This window comes from Jaculus jaculus, chromosome 10 (genome assembly GCF_020740685.1).
Source record: "Jaculus jaculus isolate mJacJac1 chromosome 10, mJacJac1.mat.Y.cur, whole genome shotgun sequence".
NCBI classification, from domain to species: Eukaryota; Metazoa; Chordata; class Mammalia; order Rodentia; family Dipodidae; genus Jaculus; species Jaculus jaculus.
The window spans coordinates 113,944,556-113,967,343 of record NC_059111.1 but is presented as its reverse complement, the minus strand read 5'-3'; the positions used below and the strand labels follow the sequence as shown (position 1 = coordinate 113,967,343).

General features: G+C 48.4%; 1 protein-coding gene across 3 annotated transcripts in view; it reads left to right on the top strand.

Annotated features, from left to right (window-relative positions):
• The window catches only part of Dpp6 (dipeptidyl peptidase like 6), an 802,942-nt gene that overhangs the window by 518,280 nt on the left and 261,874 nt on the right, over positions 1 to 22,788 (top strand). For all 3 annotated transcript variants that reach the window (XM_045160238.1, XM_045160236.1, XM_045160237.1), the window contains exon 5: positions 1,637 to 1,711. In XM_045160238.1, coding sequence (XP_045016173.1) covers positions 1,637 to 1,711 — 75 coding nt within the window. The remainder of the gene's footprint in view (positions 1 to 1,636; positions 1,712 to 22,788) is intronic.

The window sequence follows — 22,788 nt, the reverse complement described above, 5'->3', positions numbered from 1 at the left end:
GTCTGCGCATATCCCTGGAAACCTTGGGTAGGGAAAACAAGCTCATTAAAACGCTTTCTCTTTTCCTCGCTGCTTCTCTTTTTTTTCCCTTTTTTCCTTTTGCTTCTTTCCTCACTCTGTCTCTTGTGTTCACTACTAATTTACTTATGTTAATTACTTATTTCAATCACTAAGATAACATTTAAATAAAAAAGCATTTTTTGTTTCTCTAATTTACAACCCCCTTTGATTTTATGTCATTAGACAGAGAATTTGAATTTTATCCCAGTCTCTGCAAATGAGTTAATCTTGATTCTTCACAGAAAGGGGCACAGTGTGACAACTGTCATTAGAACTGTTCCAAAGTCAAGAGCAACAGGAGCCCCCAGCCGTCCAGGACTTGTGGAGATTAAACTTTTGACGTTGCTCTTCTCTGATGTTTACTTGTTCCGGTAAACGTCAGTGGCTAGCTAACCTTTGTTCCCGTGGTTGATTTTCACTCATCTCACGTTACTTTTCACCTGACACATCATGTGCTGTTAAGCCCTCTGCCCCGTAGGCGACAAGGTTGGTGTGGAGAACAAAGACTGTGCCTCAGGCATCTTGCCCTTTCTGGCCCAGAGCCCAGGTACAGTTACACAGAAAGCTCTGACTAGTGTCCCCCAGGTAGGAAACACCCACGTGCCGTGGACCGACTGGGCAGCAGTGGCAGCCAGCAGGCCAGCGCAGCCAGCAGGCGCTCTGATGGTGGCTGGGTCTCTCGTGGCAAAACCTAAACTCCTGGAAGGGGAACTAGTCCGGACTGTGTGGGCAGTCAGAGGGCGAGCTGGCAGCCTGCATTGCTCGCCAGCATGTCTTGCTCGGCCCACAGACTGGTTTATACAACCCTGAAACCCAGTATCTTACATGTCATGGTGGGTGAATTTGTTCATCTACAGTGACTGGTGTGCTATGAAGAAATACAGCAAAAACTAAAACTGCGTGAGTCATTATATGCTGACAGATACCCACACCCACGACGGTGAAAATACAAGTTTTAGAATGATGTATAAAATGTGATTTCACTTGACTCTCAGATCCACCTCTAGAATGAGAATGAAAGGGAAAAGGGACTTAAACATTGGCAGTTTGGGAGTCTTACAGGAAAAGGTTATTGTTTTTAATCCTTCTTTTGCTATTATTTTATTTTTATTTATTTGAGAAAGAGAGAGAGAGAGGCAGAGATAGAGAATATGGGCACACCAGGGCCTCCAGCAGCTGAAAACAAACTCCAGACACAAACAGCACCCTGTGCATCTGGGTTACGTGGATCCTGGACAATCGAACCTGGTTCCTTTGGCTTTGCAAGCAAGCAACTTACCCACTAAACCATGTCTCCAGCTCTGCTTTTATTCTTACTTAATTTACTTTGGTAGACACAGTCAGGATTGTCTGTTGAAACTTGAAACACAAAACAAACTTTGGAAAGCCTCAGTGGCCCAAGCACCAGTCAGCTGACGGGCAGCAGAGCCACATTTAACGTTAACTGGCTTGCTGCCTGCTGACTTACTTAGCAGGTTGTGAGAATTGCCCAGCTGGGGCAGCTTTGCCACAGGTCCCTGCGTTGGTACAGATACCATTTTAACAGGCTTTCCTCCCCCACCCCCTTTTCCTCCAGGAATCCTTAAGAGCCATCCGATATGAAATATCTCCAGATAAAGAATATGCACTTTTCTCCTATAACGTGGAACCGGTGAGTTCACCCTCTTCTGTCTACAACGGAGGGGGTTTCTTTGTTCTGATACCTCTGTGTTTTTCTGAAATCTTAATTCTCACAAATCTGGTAGAGTCCTGAACAAGTCAGAGACGGTCTCTTGTGTGCCATACTGCCACCTAGGAGACAGGATTGGAATAAAAACATCCTTGGCAGGAAAACAAGCCCTCATTTTGGAGATGTTTCCCAGGATGCTCTTGGAAGATGGAAACTCTATGGAGTCTTATCTGACCCTTCCATGTATTTTTCCCTTTTTTTTTTTTCAACCAAATTTTCAATTTTAGCCAAAGAACAAAACACAGCCACCAGACTCCGTCTCAACTGAAAGAGCCCCTGGTCACTCCCTGGTCATACTCGTGTCCTAGTAAAGGCTGGGCTGTTACTTTCATTTCATACCTCCCAAATTTTAGCTCTTTATCTATTTTGAGCTACTCATAAAAGTTAGCTGAAAATTTTCAGTACAAATCTCACAGTAGGTTTGAGGATCTGCAAACCTCCCGAGGCTTGGCACCTTCAGTTCCCTGGGCGCGCCAGTTCACAGGTCGCTAGTTCTCCTGCGGCCCTCGGAGGGGTGCCCGGCCTCACAGGTCAGCCCTGTGGGCTCTGTGGAGAGTCTGGTCTGAGGAAAGGCTGTTGGAGATTTCAATCAATCTTACTCTTCCAAATACAGACCTCCGAAACTCTATGTTCAGTTGTCCATTTGTCTATTTCTTTGCATGTCTCTTGTCTAAAAGTTTTCCCCTCCAAATGTCTTGGGACCTTTGGGCACCTGTAGTGATGCAATCAGGAGTAGCTGGTAAACACGGAGACATTTTACCTTGGCACGGTCTTCATTTACAGTTCTCAGACGTACGGGCCTCTTGAGTTTCAGCCCCGAGGCATGGTGCAGGGACCATGCGCATCTCAGCTCCCTCACCACCTCCCAAGGCCATCCCCAGGCCGAGTCAGAGACCACTGGCACTGGAAGGACTGAAGACTGTTGCTCCTGAGGACTGGCCTGCTAGAGGAGAGTTGAGCCCTGGGGCAGCCCACAGTGAGACCCAGCGTGCTGTGAGGGACTGGGTACCCTGCTCCCAGAAGCCTCGTAACGTTCTAGAAGAGGTTTTATGTAGGCTGCGTGTTCACAGAGAAGCACTGCTGCCTTGGGTTCTGTGGGTCGGTCTGTGCCTGGGAGGGTCGACCACTGGCTTCACTCCTCTCTCCCAGGGCTCTCTTTGAAAGGACAGCACAGGAATCCCACAGCAGCCAGTGCTCATTTTGATAGGGATCATTCTGCTAGCTCTGGTCTTTGGCCAGTAGATGACTACCTGTTAACAGGACCTTCATGCAATCCTTGCCTTCTGCAGCATTTTTTCTTTTTTGAACTTTGGAGTAAAACCAAGACTGATTTGTTTTCTCAGTGAAAGAAAAAAGTACAGGAGATTTGGAATGGACTTACAGAACTATGAAAATTATTAAAGTGTTTGAAATGAAAAATCTATAGGTGCCGACCCTTCTAACTGGCACAGAAATCGTCCCCAGCAGTTTCCAGGGCCGAGCAGTTACTATCCGTGGCGTGTAGGCAGGATTGGCTCTTCTTCAGAAAACGCAGCAGGGGGCGAGTGTGGACTCAGCACATCCATCTGGAGTGAAGTGTTAGCAGAACCGTGCAAGTTGTAAATGATCTTAGAAAAGAAGGTAGGTTTCCAGGGAAACGTCTAGATCTGTAAATATGTGGTGGTGGAACATACTGAGACTCTCTCTAAGCCATAGCTAGCAGTTATTAATAAGAGGGTGCAGCCAGGTATGGTGGTACACGCCTTTAATCCCAACACTTAGGAGGCAGAGGTAGAAGGATCATCATGAGTTCAAGGCCACTCTGAGACGACATAGTGAATTGCAGGTCAGCCTGGACTAGAGTGAGACTACCTTGACAATCCAGTAAATAAATAAAGAGGGTAAATGGACATCGAAATTACAATTCTCTAATAATATTAATTCATTAATAGTGCTTATACTATCCCTATGTATTCTTCTAAAGACATAAAAGTATACCCATGCTCAAATAGATCTGAGAAATCTAATATAAGAAAACTTAATAGTTCCTTACTGCAGGATATCTTGAAGCTTATGATATCCATGAAGGGATCCACAGTGTGTATTTTAGTATATAATTCCCATGTATTTGTAAGGAAGCTAGAATCTTCTCTTTAAATCTATGCAAATCTTATTTGTGTATTCAAAGGCAGGTACTGTATCTTGTTCATATGAAGCAACCCAACTTTTTCTTGTCATAAACATGTGCAAACCCCCATCAAATCCCTGAATGCCTTTGATTTGCGTGAGTAAATGTTTCATTTGCAATAAGACTTCAGCACCTTGGGTCACCATTTAAAAAGCCCAGATGTCACAGATTGTATGAGGACAACTCCCTCCTTCCACCTACTTCTCCTGCTGCTCCCCCCAAGACAGTGGACCGAGAGGCCAACAGCTCTGGGTTCACGTATGAGTTCTGATGCTCACAGCTGTGTGGCCTGAGCCTGCGGCGGTTCTCCTGCGCCTTGCCTCTCATCCCAGATACAGGGCTCGGGCCTGGCTTGCCGCGCGGCGTGAAGGCCCCGCGTCATCACTGTTCTAAGACGCTGCGCTATGGCCCGAGTCCCTGCATCTCTACTCCTCTTTCTCTCGACTGTTCCTCCCCAAGGCTTGGGTACAGGGACAGTGCCCGGGAGGGTCTCAAGCACATTCCACTCCGTGGACTTACTTTGTGTGAGAGCAATTCACTGTATCTCTTGGAGCTTTGAGAGTGTGGATAGAGTTGAAGGAGATGTCGGGTTTAGTTTCTGTCACATTTTCTGGGTGTCTCTTCCTTCCATTTACTCACGCCAGCCACAGTGTGGTATTTTCCTCCCACTGTTTGACATAAGCTAGTTTCATTTGCCTGTGTTTGCTCTCCATGGGAGAAGGGGAACAGGCCTTTTCCGCTCTTGTCTACCCCACTTCTCAGGTCCCAGCAGGGGACATGTGCATCGATTTGGTGCCAAACAAACGTTTGTGACAACATCGTCTACCTGACGCTCATAGCGCCTCCTTCTTGGGACTCCTCCAGAGAGAGGCGCACATTCTGCAGTTGAAAGGAGAGCCCCCAGCCCAGCCAGGCCTGTTCTCAAAGGTTGGGGATGGGCTAATTAGCATACTAAAGCCTTCTAACATTACTGAGGCTGTGGCTTGAGTAGTATCCTTCAACATTCCCCAATTTGTTCATATTAATTAAGTCAGCCCTGTATTTTATTGGCAGCTCCAAAATTTACCTTACAGGGTATTAAAAGGTAGGCATGGCAGAGCTAGTCTCTCCTGTACTCACAGTGAGTTCAGGGTCAGTGCGGGCTACGTGAGACTGTCTTGAAAATCATCATGAAGTAGTAAAATGTCAGTTATCAAATAGATTTGAGAAAGAATAAAGCCAGTTGTGGATTTCCATTTTCCCAGGCATAAAATATCTATGCATATGTAACCAGTATACTTGGGATGTGAGAAATATTGAGCAGTATCTTGTTTCTATGCATGAGGCACCAATTTTAAAGTATATTTATTTCTACCATCTCATTCCTTCCCACAAGATCATTCCTGTCCCACAGAGCTGATGTTTGTTACATTAGTCTTGTTTTATAGATAACACTGTGTATCATTTCTTAATGTATACTTCCGAGAGAGTTCTCTCAGAACTAAGCTAGTGTTGGGAGAATAGTAATTTGCTTTTAATTCTTAGTTTGAAAAATCATACTACCAATATGTAAAAACTGCCTTAAAACAAATGTGTTTAATTAGGTAGCTGTGTTCCTTCATCCTGAGAAATGACTGACTAGTGCCAGGCATTTCCAAAACTCTTTTGGGAGGAGGCGGTAATTTTATGGCAATATCTTAGATTGTTTCAAAATATTAATATGCCATGTAGCTTTCAAGAAGGAAAGGAAAACTGTATCTGGAAAATATTTTCCTTAGGTACTGTTTCCTGAAAATAGCCCGTGAATGTCCAACACTGACTTCAGTGTATAAAGAAGATAATAACAGTTCAGATGTAAAACGTGAGGGAAGGGCTTCAGTCAGTCCTCAAAGCTTCAACCCCACCCAAGAATCCAGCAGGAGGGAAGCCATGCAAGTGTGACGGGTGTGGTAAGGACTTCCGGGCCAGTGTAACCCTTGAAGTTCACCGAGTATCCCGCACGCGAGAGGAGTCAGCAGTAGGGAGGGCTTCAGCTGGGGGTCACATCTTCACACTCGTACAAAGTTCTAGAATAAGCATGGTGGGAGACACCGGTAATACCAGTTCTCAGGAGGCTGAGGCAGGAGGATCATGAATTTGAAGCCAATCTGGGTTACATAGCAAGACAATATCTCAAAAAAGAAAATGCTTAGGGCTGGAGAGACGGCTTAGCGGTTAAGGCACTTGCCTGTGAAGCCTAGAGATCCAGGTTCAGTTACCCAGAACCCATGTAAGCCAGATGCACATGGTAGTATATGTGTCTGGAATTTCATTTTCAGTAGCTAGAGGTCCTGGCATGCCAATTTTCTCTCTTTCTCTCTCTCAAATAAATAAATTAATTAATTAATTTTTAAAAAAGCTAATGAACAAGACTACTCTTCTAGCCACAAGAATTTCTTTTCCAAGTAAATGGAATCCCAGTCAGTCATCATGAGAATTGGTTGATGCCTGTCAACCTACCTGGTTAGTTTCCCTGGCTGCTATGCAATAAATCAGTTCACACTTATCAGCTCGAAGCAAACAGCAGCTATTTTCTGTGGTTTCTGCGTTAGCACAGTGGTTTTTTTCCCCTCCAAGCAGCAAACAAACAAACAAACAAACAAAAAGCTAACTGATATATTCATGTAAAACAAAAGTATGGGAGAAACTTCTAAAAGAACTAACATTTTAACTTTATAATGTTGGGGACTTCAAAGTAGCAACAAAGAATGCTGAAAATATATGTTACTTTTACTTTGGTCAAATTTTTTATGATCCAATTTCTTAAAATTCTATATTTTCAGTCTTGGAATTAGGAATCTCTGTATGGATATATACATAATTTAAAATAGCAAAAATGTAATTCTGAAATATGATTCAATAACAAAGTTTGTTTTCTGGAAAAAATCTAGTTTACTATATCAAATTTACATATTATACTATGCTAGCAAATATTCTAAAAACACTGTTTAGGGCTGGAGAGATGACTTAGCAATTAAGGCACATGCCTGCAAAGCCTAAGAACCCAGGTTCAATTCTCCAGATCCCACGTAAGCCAGATGCACAAGGTGGTACATGTGTCTGGAGTTCATTTGCAATGGCTAGAGGCCCTGGCACACCCATTCTCATTCTCTCTGTCTCTAATAAATAAATAAATAAAAATAAGTCTTTAGATCTGAGCGTGGTGGCACACGCCTTCAATCCCAGCACTCAGGAGGCAGAGGTAGGAGGATCACCATAAGTTCAAGGCCACCCCGAGATTACATAGTGAATTCCAAGTCAGCCTAAGCTAGCGTGAGACCCTACCTCGAAAAGCCAAAAATATAAAAAAAAAATTAAAAAAAAATAAATCTTTAAGAAACATATGTAAAAAAATAGTGTTTAAGCTGTTTTAGTTCTGGAAGTTCCTTCCTCCTCCCTCAGGACATAAAAAAAAAAAATGTGATCTTGTATCAACCTTATAACCCCCTATAAATTTTGCCTTATTAAACATTGTGCCTTATTTTATTAAATTCTTTTATTGGGGTCCAATTCTATATTTAGAAAAGTAGCATTTTATTCTAAATAAGCATTCACTTAAAAACAAACTAAAATCTTTATCATGCCTGTCTTTGTCATATCATTGTTTATTTGTTGAATTTATACAATACAAAAATCTATAAATTAAAAAATAAGAAAGCCCAACAGAGCTTCCATGCAGTGGACATCAGTATTCATGACTTCTTGTCACAGGCCACACACTCTTGTCTTGCCACACTCCATCCTTGAGAAACTAGTGGCCAGGATCAGTGTGTCATAAGGAGCAGGGACTGCGCAGGGCTGGAAATCCAGGGACAGGTCACTGAAGCCAGGGCAGAGGCTAACCCCGCCCACTGGAGCCTGTCCACGACCGCCTAGCCCTCCACGTTCCCAGCGCCTAACGTGTGTCTGCTGAAAGGCTGTACCATGCCCACCTGGACAGCATGGGGAGCACTTCTTCAGGACACGGCCTCCAAAGTTCCAAAGAGTCAGAGAGGCAAGGAGATGTGAGTCCAGCATGGGCACCTGGATGACCTGGGTGTGGTCAGTTATCACAGAACTGGACAAAGGAAGTTGTTCATTAGTGATGTGGGTACAGTGTGACAACCAATTTGCTGGGATTTCATGCAAATTAAATGAACAGTGTAAGAAGATGCCTTAGCCAGTAGTGTAAGAAACTCTTGCCCAGATCTTAATGGACTGTGGTCTCCATATTGCTTTCTTATAGTTATAGATTCAAACTTGGTAGAATAAAGATGCTACATCAACTCACAGACATACAGTATTACCATGATTCTCTTGGGAAGCCAAGTGAAAAACCAATTTTATTATTACTTATAAAATCTAAAATTTAGTAATAAGTTTGTGTAGATGACTTCACTCTGATTTTCTTAAGAGAGTTTTCTACATTGTATACTAAAAACCAGAAAGCATCGAAAACAAGGGTAAGGATTGGCAGGTGCCACTGAGAGCAATAGGGGAGTGGGCGGGCTTGGGAGACCGCCGAGCTGGCACACCCTCGTGGGAGTAAGACTTCATGGCAGCGCTGGGGCTCCATGCCAAGGCTGGGCATGGGAGCTCTGAAGCCAGAGAGAGAAAAAGCAGTGAGGGGACAGGCTCCAGAAATTCAAAGAACTGAGAAAGCTTCTTGTTTCTTCTAAGTTTGCAGGGGATAGAGAAGTTCCATTCCACATTCCTCAGCCTGTATTGCTAGGAGCCGCTGAGACAACGGAGCGGCCGTGGAGGCAAAGAAGCCGTCTGGCCCTTCAGGGTCTCCTGGGGGGGCGGTGCTGCTCCTGCTGTGACGAGGTGGGGCTGGGCGAGGTTGAGGGCTCACAGATGAGAGTGCACAGTGATACCTCAAGGTTCCCCCAGTTCGGGCAGCCCAGGCATGGAAGAAGGGCTGGGCTTGCCCACCTGCCCTTGGACTGTGGCCGTGGAGGACTTTTGAAGTGACGCTGTTCTAATAATGTCTTTTTTGTCTTCCATGGTTTTTGCGTTTGCAGCTGATGTTGCCACCACTGGCCAGCTGTGGAGGTCATCAAATCCTTTGTTGGCGTAGGCACAGGTGGTAGTTTGTAAGGTGACATTGGGATGCAGACCCAGTGTCACCTCCAGCAGGCGCTGCCTGCAGGCATTGGCACAGGAGCTCCGGAAATTGATGGGAGGCTTGCATAGCCCCAGGCATTTGTCCTTCTGAGAGATACAGAAAATGGCTTTCTTTTTTTTTTCCTGTGCTGGTGTTCAGCCCAATGCACAGACATGCTGTCATCTTAGTTTTGCTTGCAGTGGGATAAACAGATGCTGGTGGCAGAGCAGGAAGTTGAAGGACCCCTTGCCTGTCTCCACTTCTGTGTGGGAGGGGCGAGTGTAGGTAGTGCGTGGGGGCCTCCTCGGAGCACAGTGTGCTTTGTACAGTGCAGATGACCATGAGCAGAGCCATGGGCACGTAGATCCGTAGGCATAAAAATTCAAAACTAGGATCAGCGTGTGAGAGAAAACCTGTGGCAGCTGTCCTTCGTGCCTGGCTTATTCTTAACATGATTGCCAGTTCCATCCATTTCCTGCAAATACCACGATTTCATGTTTTGTTTTCGTTTTGTTTTGTTTTTCTGGCTGAATAAAATTCACTGTGGATTTAGATTGCATTTTTTATGCATTGATCTGTCGATGGACATCGAGGCGGGTTCAGTGCCTGGCTGTTGTGAGTGGTGCAGCAATAAGCATGGATGTGCAGGTACCTCTGTGGCATGTGGGCTCTGAGTCCTTCAGACACACATCTGGCAGCTGAGTCCTGTAGATGTCTTATCTTCAGGTTTTTTTGAGGAACCTCTCTGATGTAAGATTTGGGGTTCAGAAGGAGAATTTATGAGCCCCAAGTTTTGGGTTCTATCCTACCTTGAATAAAGACAATAAATACGGACTCAAGAAAAATTATGAATTATTAAGTTTATTAAGGGGAAAATCACAAATGGAGGGGTTTATTTAAGGGAGACTGGAGTCTAGGAAGGGAGGCTAAGCACGTGGGAAGTAGGAAGCACACTCTCATGTGGAAACATTGTGTAGTTCATAGAAAAGGACTAGAACAGAGCTGTAAGCACATGAAGGTAGAGGAACCTAGATGTATATGTAGAGAGCTTAGAAAACACACGTGACATCTGCCATGTGCTTCACTGAAGAGGGAAAGTATCAAAGCTGAAGAGGGATTGAGGGTCTCTAGGGGAAAGCTGGAAGAAAGCTGAAAGCAAGTGGACTTGAGGGAAACTAGGGTAAAGAGGCAAACACATGAACTTGAGAGAAACTAAGGCTTTTTAGAGAGAAATTAGGATAAAGCTGCAAACACATGGAAAGCAAAATCTAGGAGCTTATGTGGGGAGGCCTAGGAGGAGCCCCCAGGCCATCCACCACGTGTTTCCAGGGGAGTTAAGAGGACAAATGGCGAGGCTCCATGGAGACATAAGTGAGAGAGCAGAGGCCACAGGAGAGACTAGGCGAGTCAGGAGAAAAGAGGGTGGTGAGAGGGCCGCACGCATGGCCACCCTGAGTTCAGAGTAAGCCCGCCGGCAGCAGCTCGAGAGGTGGTCGGTGCACCAATGTGGCAGATGTGGGAATCAGAGAAAGAGCATACGCGTAATTAGAGTGAGGGGTTGGCCCAAACTATAAAGCAGAGACAAGTGGAAAAGTTTAGACTCTCCATCTTTGTAAGCTTAAGGGTGGAAGGCCATTGTTTCTTCCCACACATTGTTTTATTTCTCCCGCTGACTTTGAGACGAGTCCACAGGTTGGAAGTGCTGATGGAGAAGCAGCCCAGAGTGCCAGAAAACAAACAGTCCGAGAAAGAAGGGGACAGTGGCCTCTGATGACCGAGCAGCCTCCTAAGTGGAGGCTGGGTGGTTTTCTTGACAGTGGTAGTTTCTAGAGAAGGCCAGCCGGACGAGTGTACTGCCTTTCTTGTGCCGCACATTCGAGCGGCCACCTCCCCGTGGAGAGACCATGCATGTTGTCTCCCAGGCCCAGAAAGTGACTTGAAAACCACGAGATGAGGGTATGTGTCACCGAAGACCATAGGGAATCACCTGCCATGTGGGTGGCAAAGCCGGGGGGGCTCTGGGTAGTGATCAGCGGGTTAGTGGCTGTCAGTGGGCCAAATCCCTGGGAGGGGTCGAGGAGCTAGCAGCGATGGCGAGCTGTCCCAGGAGTGTGGGGCATGGCCGGAGGAGCACTCAGATGCGCTTTATGGGAGAGGGGAGACTTAGAGACCTCGGGGTCCACAAGCAGACGGTCAAGAAGAACCCCATTTCATCCTCAAGCTCTTTGGGACGTGGAAGATGACAGCAGAAAGAGTGCCAAGGAAGGGCGTTGCCGGAAGAGGCTGGGCACGAAGGAGTGCTCCTGAGGGCCGGAGCTTGTGAAGCAGGGGACAGCAAAGGGACGGGGCGCCTGGGCCCGGGCATGTCCAGGAACAGCAGGGATAACGCAGCCAGCGTGGCCGCACCTGCATCCAGGCCGCGGCTGTGAAAATGTAAGAATAGTCATCCCTGAGGAGCAGAAGCTCCCAGAGCGGCTCTGCACCACCCAGACCTGCCAGGGGAGTCTGGGTAGCTGGAACTGAAAGAAACGACGACACGCAAATGGGGAGAGAAGTGGCCACTGAGAGAAGTGACGCTTTACCTACAGCACATGTCGCGGCTCTTCCTAGAGACGACCTTTGAGAGACTGTGGCGGGCCAGGGTGTGAACACCAATTATGTGCAGAGACTCAAAGCTGACTACTACGGATCAAGCTATGGGGGGAAGCCAGAACTGGGTTGGATTCCTGTGCCATAGGTCATTATTTACAGTTTGTGGCAGGTGCATTTTTAGAGCCCTGAAAGCTATGAAAACTAGTCATTGTGAGTTAGGAGCACCCCTTCCCTTCCCCTTAAGGAAATGGTTGAACATTAAGCTAAAGCACCTTCCTCTGGGGCTGGGAGATGGGCGGTCATTCAAGTGCCTGCTTTGCAAACCTGGGGCCCTGAGTTCACACCCTGGCACCCATGCTGAAGCCACGCACAGCGTTCACGCACTGTCTCAGCAGTGCGGAGGCGCAGATGGGAGGCTCACTGGCCAGATGATCTAGCGCAAGCTGCTCCCAATTCAGTGAGAGACTCTGTCACAGAAGGAGGTGGAGAGCTGCTGAGGTCGACACCCCGCGTCATGCTATGGCTCAAATGAATGGACTACACCAGCCCACACAAAAGGAATATGAACATGTGTACACACATGCACCCCCCCCACACACACAAAGGACATATGAACATGTGTACACACATGCATCCCCCACACACAAAAGGCATATGAACATGTGTACACACATGCATCCCCCACACATAAAAGGCATACGAACATGTGTACACACATGCACCCCCCCACACACACACAAAAGGGGCCTTCTCCAGCATTACCAATGTCATACCACACATGTCGCCAGCTTGGCACAGGTGACGTTAGAGACTTCTTCCAGAAACAGGCTGGCACACGTTCCTGCTTTTCCTTGAGGCATCCAGAATGAGGCCTGTAACAGCGGCAGATTTCCACGAAGTTACGGAGTTGCCCACTAGTTCCTAAATTATGAAACGGTATTTTTTTTTCTTTCTTTCTTGTGTGTTTTTTTGTTTGTTTGTTTGTTTTTCAAGGTAGGATCTCACACTAGCCCAGCTGACCTGGAATTCACTATGGAGTCTCAGGGTAGCCTCGAACTCACAGTGATCTTCCTACCTCTGCCTCTCGAATGCTGGGATTAAAGGCATGCGCCACCACGCCCGGCTGAAACTGTATTTTTTAAAATATTTATTTATTTGCAAGCAAAGAGATATAGATACACACAGAGAGATAGAGAGAGACAGAAACAGAGAGTATAGGCAGACCAGGGCCTCCAGCCACTGCAAATGGAGTCCAGTTCCATGCACCACATTGTGCATCTGGTTTTATGTGGGTACTAGGGAAGCAAACCCGGGTCTTAGGATTTGCAGGCCAGAGCCTTAACCACTGCGCCATCTCCCTCCAGCCTAGGAAGCTGTAGTTGTGACATCTCGCTGGTCCTGCCAGCACTGTACAGGAAGCGCCTGGAGTGTGGTGCCTTCCGGATGCAGCCAGTCTGCAGTTCCCAGCAGGCATGCTTCACCTTACGGGCGGCGTGGTCCCAGAGCCTTGTTGCAGGACGCGCTGTGATGTGAGCATTGCGGCCCTCGGCAGCGTCCTGGCAGGCTGTGCGGCGACAGACAGCTCAGTGAGCGACGGGCGCGGCTGCTGCGGTTCCCGGATCTGCAGGAATGAGCGAGCCTGGTGATAAACTGCTTGAGCAATCCTTAAGCCACGCGCCCCCTTGGGCCTCTTGAAGCGTCGACTGCACAACCCATGCGTACCACTGGATAGGCGTCGTCTTCCTTGTCACCTTCCCTTGCACGCACGCACACACACGTGCACACGTGTGCAAAGGGAGTTTCTCAGTTTTGTCTCGCTGCGGTGGGGCTGGAGAGGAGTTTTCAGTTACCCTTCCAACAGCCCTGCCAGCTGCTGTGTAATTAAGGAATTATATACCGGAAAATGGTCATTCTTTCAAATGAGCGTGGTGAGTGCAGCGACGACACTGAGGAGGAGCTGGCGTGGCTCAGCGGATAGAGGCACTTGCTTGTAAACTCTGCTGGCCCAGTTTGATTTCTCATTACCCATGTAAAGCCAGTGCACAAAGTGGCACATGTATCTGGAGTGTACTGGCAGCAAGAGACAGGAGGCAAAGGTCTCTCTCTATATATATATTAAAAATATATATATATAAATGAAAAGACTGCTGGAGAGATGGCTTAGTGGTTAATGAGCTTGTGTACGAAACCTAAGAATGCATGTTTGAATCTGCAGGTCCCACATAAGCCAGATGCACAGCGACGCAAACACGCAATGTCACACATGCACACAAGGGGGCACAAGTGTCTGGACTTTGTTCACAGTGACTGCCAGGCCCTGCTGTGCCCATTTTCTCTCTCTTTCTATCTCTCTCAAAAATTAAAAATTAAATTAAATTAAAATAAGAGAAAAGAGACCTGGAGAAGCATTTGTTCATAGCCCATGCTGGCACTGCCCCCAGATGCCCTCAGCTGGGAACATTCCAAAGACTGTTGCCTGCCGCCACAGCTGCTGGTCAGTTATCAAAAGATGAGCAAGCCCTGGGGAGGTGACCTTGTGGTTAGAAGTGCTGCTGGGCAAGCCTGGTGACCAGACTTCACATCCCCAGAACCCGCGTAAAGCCAAAAGCAAGAAGCCCAAGCATCAGTGATCCCAACGTGCCTGTAGCAGTGGGAAGTGCAATCAGGAGAATCCAGACGCTCGTGTGGCCTTCACAGTGGCAAGCGGTGAGACACCCTGTCGCATGATAAGAGGGAAGAGTCCACACCTCAAGGTTATCCTCTGACCTCCACACATGTGCTGTGACATACAGGCTCTGAGAGAGACAGAGAGAGAAGAAATCTTTTATTTCAATTTTAACATTATTTTTTAAGTTAACACGCAAAGCAATGGGCTTTACTGTGACATTTTCATACGTAAGTGTCACTATACTTTGTCCTCCCACCTGCCCTCCTTTGTCCTGGTCTCCCTGTCCCCCAGGACTCCTTTTTCTGCTTTGAGGTCACAAGACTGCCATTGCCTTCCCCTCCTCTTACCTTTTCATTTTGTTTCATGTGTGTGCCGTGTGTGGTGTGCATGTGTTTATATGTGTTCGTATGTGTGGGTACCTGAGTGTGCACATGTGTGTGGAGGCCCGTGTCAGGTGTCTCCCGTAATCACTCTTCACCTTATTGTTTTGTTTCTTGAAATGGTTTCACACTGGACGCGCAGCTCACCAGTTTAGCTACAAGGTCTAGGCAGTTAAGTCCTAGAAAGCGTCCTGTCTCCACTTCCCCTTGGATACACCGTGAAGATAAGAGGTCTGCTCTATGGAGCTAGATTTCATCACCCTTCACCCTAAGGAGGCCTTTAATGTGATGGAGACTGGGGAATGCTTTGCCGGTGATCTGGAAAGTTCCGCAACTCAATATGCATCCAAAAGCAGACTGCCAGCTGCTAGGCCATCGTTAGAATGGCTGCCCACCACCGGGACAGTGTTCCTTGCTTTCAAATTAGAAGCATGTGTTTATACCAAACAGTACAAAGCTGAATCACTTCCTCCTCTTTGTACAAACTATTTATTTATTATGTATTTGGTGGAGCAGGGGAGAGCGGTGCAAGGCCTCTTGCTGCTATAAACAAACACCAGACACTTGCGGCACTTTTTGCATCTGGTTTATGTGAATGGCTTTGGAATTGAACCTGGCAGGCCCTGCAGACAAGATTTTTAACCGCGGAGCCACCTTCCTGGTGCCCTTGTCCTTTAACGCTTGTAGCTCGTGTCTGTGTGCAGGCCTGTGAGCTTTAAGAGCTGTGCGCCTTTCTGACCAGGAGCACGAGTCAGGGCCCACAGCCCTTGTGACGGATTCTGGCCGGGCCCTTCTCCTGGACACTCCCAGCTTGACGAGCTGTGCAGCTGCTCAGGGAGAAACTTAATTCCTCTGTCAGTGTTTTTTAAAAATATTTTTATTATATATGTGTGTATATATATGTGTGTATATATATATATATATATATATATAATATATAATATATATATATATATACACACATATATAATAAATATATATATATATATATATTTACTTGACAGAGAGAGAAAGAGAATGGGCGATGCCAGGGCCTCCAGCCACTGCAGATGAACTCCAGACGCATGCGCCCCCTTGTGCATCTGGCTAACGAGGGTCCTGGGAAATCGAGCCTGGGTCGTCCTTTGGCTCTGCAGGCAAACACCCTAACCACTGAGCAATCCCTCCAGCCCTTGTCAGTGGTTTTTGGCAAAGTTCCAGTGTCAAGCTCAGTGTCCATCCAGTGGCGTGGTTCTCAAGACCAGGAACTGTCCCTGTTTCTCTTTGTCCTTAGTCACCAGTAGATGCTGAGGGAGCAGATGAGAAGTGAACACCACAGGCACTGGCAAGAGCAAGGGAGAGACAGCCGGGAGGAGAGGTTCCGGCAGCGCCGTGGCCTGCATCCCGTCGGAAGGGAGAGGAGTGCCCCAGGTCTTGACGGACGGCCCACATGGAGTCTGTGTTTACCAGTCAAGCTCCGCCATGAACACCTGCATGCCACAGGCTGCGTTCAGCCTGCTGGAACTCTCATTGTCAACCGTGGGCACCATTTACTGATCTAGTCTGACCAAGGTTCCCTGTGCCCACCTGCAAGGACCTGAACGTAGCCGCAGTGGTGGGCTTTCCCGGGAGTTGGAGCACATTCCCTTCTCTTCATTCCCCTTCATGTCGTTACGGTCCACAAGTCCACGGACTGGCTATGGCTTCCTTTCCTGTGCATCCCTAGGTGTCGCGGGTCATAGTGGTGCTGCTTGGACTGGCTCTAAGAGTCACACACCTGAAGTTGAGCCAGCACTCCTGGGCTCTGAACGCGTAAATTGAACTTGGACTATCCCATGGAGCCCCCAGCCTCCCGTGTCCTTAGGGAAACAGCATCACAGAACAGATATGGACCATTCTAACATGCACTTCCCACTCTTCACATGAGGAAGGGAAGGTTCAAAAAGTCAGGGTTGCTGGGCATGGTGCTGCTGGTCTGTAATCTGTGTGCTCAGGAGGCTGAGGCAGGGAAACCCAGATTTTAAGGCCACCCTGGGCCACATAGTAATATTACTATGTAAAAACAAATGAGTGGGCCTGGAGAGATGGCTTAGCATTAAAGGCACTTGATTGCAAAGCTAAAGAACCCAGATTTGATTCCCCAGGACCCGCATAAACCTGAAGCACAAGGTACCACATGTGTCTGGAGTTCATTTGCAGTGGCTAGAGGCCCTTGTGTGCCCATTCACTCTCTCTGATAAATAAATAAAAATTAAAAACAAATGGCCCCCAAGAGTTAAAGTTGGCATGTCTTCCTACCAGTAAGATCAAGATTATAGCCGATTTTTTGCTCAGGGACATTTTCTTCCATGACGTCTCTCCTCTCTCCCTGCTGCTTGGCTCAGCCTCTGTCAGCAGCCAGGAGGAGCAACACGAGGTCGCTGCTTATCACATAGAAAGGCCACGCTCTCTACGAGGAAGCGGCGCTGGGGCTCGAGGCAGGGCTGCCGAGGGTTCAGGCTCTACACATTCCCACGCGCCCCTGCAGCGGGCGATGCTCACTTGCAGCCACAACAAGACCAGGGCTTGGGCGTGGCATTTAGGCTATCCAGGGACATTCGCGTTACCGGATGATAACAGAGATGTTTACAGGCCACCTCAGGCCAGAGAACTGCAGAGCCAGCCCTCACAACACTTGCAGCCCACAGTGGTACAGGCATCGTATGCTGGAGCCCAGACAGGCCCTTGCCGAGCCTGAGGAAAATGATTCTCTCCATACTGTGCCATCAGTAGGCACCACAGAGGTGTGGCCACCCAGGGAGAGGGGCCCTCACAGGGCTGCTGAGGGAGGCTGGCAGGATCTGGTCACTGAAACCTGCTGTATGAGCTTCCTCCTCACTGTCAGATTGGCGTGCTATTCTTCAGTTTGCTGGTTCTCTCTGAGTTTTATCTTGTCATTGTACTGCTTGCTGCACATGTGCAAACTCTCCCTCTCTTCCCTCCTCTCATCAGAAATGTGCACTTTTCCATGTGATGACTCTAAGACAGTCTGGGAGTCACAGACTCAGAACCTGGGGGCTGCAGTTGCAGGTGTTCAGGTCACTGAGGGCGCTGCATGCTGCAGGCAGACGCGCTTGCGCCGAGCCTGACCGCCTGAGGCCACACACGGCTTCCAGGCTCTTTTTTAACTCTTTTAATTCTGCTTTGTAAAACCGCCCATGTGCTGGGTGTTGTCCCAGCTGTAAGGCCACGGTGTCCCCGGAAACTTTCCCTGAGAAGGAAGGTCCTTCAGTGCACTGTGGACAATGGTGGGCAGTGCCCACACAGGGCTGCGGAGCACTTGGCATTCAGCTGATGCCACTAGGGCTTGATTTGTAATTTTATTTGACTGTAATTAACTTGAACTCACACAACCACTTGTAAGCATCATATAGGGGGCACAGCCACCGGACAGGGCCAAAGGCACTCTGCCGCAGGGCTCCCCGGGGGCGCGCACGCGAGAGGCCACTCTCCGACTGGCCTGCTCCTTCCTTTATGCAGCAGAGCAGTGTTCCGGGTCACTTCCCAGAACCCTGGCTGCTGGCTTACCTTAGAATGACCCTGTGCCATATCTGAGGTAATGACTGAAGTAATTAGCTGAGTTAATCAGTGTGTGGGGCATGCATGGTCATGCCACGTGTGACCCTCACCTCCTTTGATCTAATGCTCTCAGCTTCTCATAGGAAATGAAGTTTGGATTTCACCTCTATGAGAGAGGCTGTGCCAAGAGAGCCAGGGAGGGTCTTGTTTCCTAACACTCCCCCCCCCGTCCACCTGACTGGGAAAAGTGAGGCACTTTGGTTCCCCAGGTATCATTAAATAAGACACATAAGGCAGGGCTGGAGAGATGGATCAGCAGTTACGGTGTGCCTGCAAAGCCTAACAGTTCAGGTTTGATTCCCCAGTACTCACATAAAGCCAGATGCCCAAGATACTGCATGCATCTGGAGTTCGTTTGCAACAGCTGGAGGCCCTGGTTCTCTCTCTGTGTCTTCTCTGTATCTCTCTCTGCTTATAAATAAATAACAAGATTTTTAAAAAGACACATAAAGACAATAGTGGCGATCCTGCAGAGGGGATATCACTCGCACGAAAGAGCAGGCTATATCATAGGAAGAGTGGCTCGGGACTTCAGATTCCCCTAGAGCACAGACAAGCTAACTCACCATCCCAAACCTATCTTCATTCGCCAAGAAGCACCTGCCTGTCTTCCCCACAGCCTGTGTCCATGTCACTAATCCTCTTACATTTGGGTGTCATTCCCAGTGTGTCAGCAGCGCCTCTTCTCACATCACTCACACTTACCCAGGCAGAAGGTGTGCACTGCATTGTGTCTGCATTTGGAAAGCCAGAGCTAAGCTGGGCAAGCATGCTTCTGTCTACCAATACTACAGGCATCATGCTTTTTAATCAAAAAGAAAGAAAAGATTCCGTTTAGATATATTTACTTACTGCTCGCTATGTCTCAGGCCAGAATGACATAGGACACGTGGTCAAGGACCAGAGTGGACAACCAGGAATGTAAACAGAGCAACACTGGGCCCTGTGATGTGGCAGAGGAGTGAACAAGTTTAGACTAGGAAACGTGATGAGTCATGCCTCCCTTCAAGCAGCTTGAGTTTAGACTAGGAAACGTGATGAGTCATGCTTTCCTTCAAGCATCTTGGTACTTTGCTCTTAACAGTCAGGTTATCCCCGTGATTCAAATGCCGCGCCTCAGAGAGTTCCGAGGAGGGGTCTTGAGGCCACGACTGGAATCTGAAGGGCGGCAACATGCCCCTTTGGTTCCCCTCCACTCTTATGCTGACACGATCTTCAGGCAAGTTTTGGCACCAGAAAGGAGCTATTTCTAGAGATTTTAAAATTGAGTTGAGGAGCTGGGGAGATGGCTCAGTGGGTAAAGTGCTTGCTGCACAAGGATTAGGACAAAAGTTCAGATCCTGGCACCCACTTAACGTGTCAGGTGTGTATGGCATCCCTCTTGTAATCCCAGCACTTAGGGAGGAGAGATGGGGTATCCCTAGGTCCAGCTGGCTGGCCAGACTAGCTGGGTCAGTGAGCTTTGGGTTTAAGAGGGTGACCATGTCACTGGAGAGTGAATGAGGAAGACACCACCCTCTGGCCTCTGCATATATGAGTACACACACGCATGCTCACTCCAAACACGCATGTGCACACAACAAAGAAAAGCTAAGTCAAGGGATAGATTTAGCCCCGACTGTGGCAAGTGATGGAAGTGGTGGCAAAGGTGAGGTGGCGGCCAGATGACAGATCGAGGATCATGAGGCCCCAGTAATGAGCACAAGGTGACAACCTCCCTTGTCACCGTGCTGGCCTGGCTGGCCCGCCCGTGGGGGTGATGACGGTGGTGGTCAGAGGAGTGCCACCGACTGCATGGTTTCTTTGTAGCCTCTCCTTGGAAATAACTAGAAGTCTGGAAGAGGACAAAAGATGCAGGGCTCCTCAGATTGGGGGGCGTTAGCATATGCCCCACTGCATGCTGGGAGTGACTGTCCAGAAGAAGCATAGCTATTGAAGTAGAAATTCTTTTTTTCTTAATATGTATTTATTTATTTATGAGAGAGATAGTGAAAGAGGTACATAGAGGTAGATCAGATAGATGATATATAGATGATAGCTAGATGATAGGTAGATAGATAGAGACATAAAGATAGAGAGAGGGTGGGGGGAGAGGGAGAGAATGGGTGTGTCAAAGCCTCTAGCTGCTACAGACGCGTGCACCCCCTTGTGCATCTGGCTCATGTGGGTCCTGGGGATGGAAACCGGGTCCTTTGGCTTTGCAGACAAGTGCCTTAATGGCTATGCTGTACCTCCAGGCCTGTAGTAGCATTTCTGTCATCTAAATACAACCGCCTTGGGCAGGCTGCAGCAGAGAAGGCCCAGCTGGCAAACCCACCAGCAGCTGCAGGCTCTGGCTATGTGTCCTCAGGGAAGAGGCCATACTGCCAGGGACATATTGCACACAGTCCATGCGTGGGCACAGAGGACTGTTCAAGGAGCAGGAGCCAGGGCCCCAGTGCTGAGAGCACAGGGACACTTGGTGGGGGAGGGTCTGGAGAGCTGACATTGGAATACCATGGGTCCCGGGCTGATGGTGACGTCACAGACTGAGTACAGCGGCCACAGCTGTCATCTCAGCGTGTGGGAAGCTGAGGCAGGAGAATCCGGAGTTTGAGGCTAGCTAGATAGCATACAGGGACTCTATCTTTGACAAGCAAACAAAACCAGAGCTTGGCAGGAGGTCCAGGTGCAGAGTTGGATTGGAATTTGCACAGAATGGCACTGCCACGCTGCACTGACCCCTACCACTACCTGCGGAGAGCTCACAGGCTTGATGGCACATGGCTGGTTCCCGCTGGAGTCCTAGGCAGTGGAGGCTAGAATCGGGGCCCTGTGTAGCTGAACCAGGGCAGACGTCACTCCCTGAACATCCCTTGTTGACTTGGGCAGAGAACGGGCTGGCAGACGACAGGAGAAATGGTGGTTTAAAGCCTTGTCAGAAGTAACTCGCGGTGAGAGCCAGTGTCAGCCTGCTGCCTCGCTCCTGACCCCCCAGTCCACACGTTGCATCCCACGGCGGTCACCCGCTCCTGATGTGTGCTCAGCGCTCTAGTGGAAAAAAGGAATGCCTCAGTGGCCAAAACAGTCCAAGCCCTTCTCCTCAGAAACCACAAACCTACCAGGAAGAGACTGTCTATGCATGAATGGGTTGTAATACGTGTGTCCTACAGGGAGACGATACCTCAGGCAAACAAGACAAAGCAGGGCCGCCACAGGGAGGCTGGGCAGGAGTGGCCTTTCCAGGGGGTTGCAAGGAAGCGGAGATGGGAGCAAGGAATGGGCGTTGGGTGGAGGGACAGTGATGCCCTTCTTTGGTGCTGGGCTGAGTGGCCCTCAGAGAAGCTGCACTGTGGATGCTCCAGACCAGCTACCAGGGTGAAGCTGAGGGCTCCATCTTTAGGATGTAGATTGTGACACACACAGGGTCACTGTTATTCCTTGCAGATCACCCTAAGCACAATTTCACAAATGAGCACCAGAGGGGGACCCTGCTCAGTGTGGGGGCAACACTGTTCCTTCCTGAGAAAGCTTTCTTGGTGAGATGACCAAAGAGTGCTGGGAGGACAAAGAACAGCCCTCCTCTACTGTTCTCCAGTGAACCCAGTGGATTGAAAGCAAGCCAAGAGTGAAACCACAAGACTGGCATGGGGAGGAGCTGGGTGTACAGTTTGCCTTCTCCACGCCTATGCAGACTGTGAAGCTGTGAGCACATGAGGAAGCATGTGAGGCACATCTGTGAGGGCATGAGGCAGCTGTCGCCACATGCAGATCCATCCATACCTCTCCATCAGCACTGCGTTTCCACACAGCACTGCTGGAATCAGAGACCAATGGCTCCAGACTGGCATGACTCCAGTCACAAGCAGGAGAGAACAGAACACCTTGCTGAATAATCCTGCCTTCTGCAATGCCAATCATTGTAGGTGCAAGAAGCTACCTTTTTATGGTCACGGACTTTCTTTGGCATGAATCTCTACAGAGAAATACATGTGGGATCTTATTTCAGAAATGTGGTGCTGTTTAATCATTGTGCTTTGGGGTTCACGGGGTTGTTGGACCAGCAGTGTTGCTCTGGAAAGCTGGTCATGCAGAACTCCCAGATGTGCCTAGGAGGAAAACCAAACCAAGTCCCATGTCCTCCATAAACACCAAATGCTTGCCATGGATGTGTGTATAATTAAGGGAAGTGACTGTGTGCCTCCAGCAACGACCTTCTGCCCCTGTGCCCCTCCCTCATGTGCCCTGCGGAGAAGAAGTAGCTGCAAGCCGGTCCACAGGAATATGGGCTGCTCTGCATATGTGGAAGGAGTTCAGAGCTCAGACAAAACAGAACACCCCCCCTGCTGTTCACCCTGGACCTAAGTCATACATGCAAGTGACTCATCTAGTGAGACAGACAGCATTTTTCCCCCTCGAGCATACTTACATAGTCAGCATAAAACCTTTGAGAACAGTCTAGTACTTAGCAGCTTCCCAGGCACATGATGCACATGGCCTGCAGCCTGCAGG